Below are 2,479 nucleotides of genomic sequence, written 5' to 3'. Positions count from 1 at the left end.
ATTTTAAATAATGTATTTTTTTAATCAGTCGATATTTTAATTGTTTCTTATCGTTGCTGCATAGTGAAAACTGAAAAACAAAAGATTTAATATAATTTCGAAACGATCATAAAACACATAACTTTCTGAACGTAGAAAAAGTGTTAAATTAAACAAAAGACGTGATTATTATTGTTATTGACAAATAAACAGAATTAACGATCATACAATGGAAAATATTGATTATTTTCGTTTCTTAAAATAATTTTAATTATTTCTTATATATTTTCTTTTAGGTATATTTAAGGTACATAAATGATAAGCGAAAAGAATTCAACACTGCTATAACCGACAATTAAATAATTCAAATTTTACATATTATAACAAATAACAATATGTATTTATGTTTTTTACTTTCGATGAAATATTCTATACAGTCAAATAAAAAATATACACACGTCACTTTAGATGCGTAAAATTCTTCTCAAAAACTGAATAAAATAATTTTCTTTTAATTCTAAAAAAATATAAAAATAACAGAATACATTAATTGTGAGCACATCAAGATATATCCAATATTCTATAAAAAAATATTCATAATTTTCTGCGAAGTAGGTCGTACATATAATCGTCTTAATAAAAGTTGAAATTATCTTTTTTCTTTTCTTTTCTCTTTTGTTCCTTCAATTTCTGTATAAAAATTAATATTAAATTTCAATAACTTGTACCGCATTTTATTATTACTTGTTTTCTTTTTAACGAAAAGTTACAGAAACCTAAGACGAGTATTGACATGGAACTTCCAAAATTGTTATTACATATCGGCCTAATATTGGCCACAGTCACGAATTTTTGTATTGCCGATGATGATGCCAAAGGTCCAAAATATATATATCGTTTACCCATCATCTCAAAACCAGTTGATTATAACATCAGTCTGATTATTCCGGATCTCGAAAAAAGCAATACTTTTCACGGTGAAACCATTGTCACTGTCGACATTGTTCGCGAAACGTTTCATATAAGCTTACACTCGCAAGGATTAGAAATAAATGAAACGGCGACAACGTTGACGAACAATACTATAGTCTATACACCGGAGGCATATACTTATAACCATGGAACGAATATATTATCGCTACATTTCGAAAATCAATTGTATCGCGGTAATTACACCCTGAACATGAAGTTTGCTGGTAATTTCTCTCAGATAGATTCTGGCAGTGGTGGTTTTATAAAAATTCCGTACACATACGAGGAAGGAAACACCAAATATTACAGAACGTAAGTAAATATTGAAAATATTAAAAATATACTTGTTACGTACGTACGTACGTAAATGCTGTTTGGTGTTACCTTATTTATTTGTTACTTTTACTTATTACCTTTTTTTACTTATTATTACTTTCATCGTTATCGACTTACAACGTATATAAATAAAACTCGGCGAAACAATTAAAAATGTGTATCCATTTTATTATTAAAACCGTTTTCTAGTATGTAAGTATATTTACAATAAAGTATTTGCAAAAAGTGCATGATGTAAAATGTTTAAAAGAATATTCAACTTTGGCTTAAAATAAAACGGCATAGTAGAGTACAATATTTCTGCTTCCACTCTCAACAAAATAATAATTACATATAGTATAATAAGCATATAATATATAAACAATAACTTGTGTTTCTTAACTTCTTGTGTCTTACTCGCTATGAGTGGTAAGTTTGTATCATGAGTGGTACTTTTGTCTTTATTTAAAAAATTGTTTAAAATTACAGGTTGGCCGCAACACACCTCATGCCAAATAAAGCCAGACGAATGTTTCCATGTTGGGACGAGCCAGCGATAAAAACTTACTTCATGATTTCCGTGATGCATCATCAGAATTACACGGTATTGTCAAATTGGCCGATCCGAAAGCAGTACAAAGTAAAAAATGACATGATATGGACACACTTTAACCGTACTTTTGCAATGTCCGCTTATCTTGTGGGAATTGTGATTGTATCTAATTTTGTTCGCATTGAAAAAGAGGTCCAGTTCTTGTCTCCCGGCGTGTCTGTGTGGTGCAGATCGTCTTTGACATCGCAAGCATCATTCATACATAATATTGCCGAACAGATCACGCCACTCTTGGAGGAGTATACCAATAGAACCAAAGGGCTACCGAAAATAGACCACGTCATGGTACCAAATTATCCGGTCGACGGCATGGAAGATTGGGGAATCATCATTTACAAGTAATATTCATAACTAAAGAGATTTAGTAATATGTATTGTACATTAATAAAAAGATTAATATTAAGCTATTAGAACTGATGAATAACTTCTAGCACTCAAAATTTGATAATTAACAACAATAAAAACACATGTGTATTTTACGAATTTTAAATTTCATTTACATATTTTCATTCTTAGGCTGTTTTAAAACAAATTAACGTATTTAATTGATTTATGTCACCTTTTCTTTCCATACTATATATATATATATATATATATATA

The 2,479-nt window shown here is 29.2% G+C and overlaps 1 protein-coding gene across 2 annotated transcripts in view; it reads left to right on the top strand.

The window, feature by feature from the left end:
- The first annotated feature begins 549 nt into the window (after positions 1-549).
- The window catches only part of LOC112451641 (aminopeptidase 1-like), a 4,411-nt gene continuing 2,481 nt past the window's right edge, over positions 550-2,479 (top strand). The window contains exons 1-3 of one of the 2 annotated variants that reach the window (XM_025011403.1): positions 550-1,263; positions 1,756-1,870; positions 2,099-2,217. In XM_025011403.1, the coding sequence (XP_024867171.1) occupies positions 773-1,263; positions 1,756-1,870; positions 2,099-2,217 (725 nt within the window). In that variant the 5' untranslated portion in view covers positions 550-772. Of the gene's footprint in view, positions 1,264-1,755; positions 2,218-2,479 lie in introns of both variants that reach the window. The other variant, XM_025011402.1, reaches the window with a different exon arrangement.

The sequence above is a fragment of the Temnothorax curvispinosus genome, unplaced genomic scaffold, assembly GCF_003070985.1.
Source record: "Temnothorax curvispinosus isolate PA1 unplaced genomic scaffold, ASM307098v1 QBEX01002439.1, whole genome shotgun sequence".
Classification (NCBI taxonomy): Eukaryota; Metazoa; Arthropoda; class Insecta; order Hymenoptera; family Formicidae; genus Temnothorax; species Temnothorax curvispinosus.
This window is presented reverse-complemented; position numbering and strand designations above follow the sequence as displayed.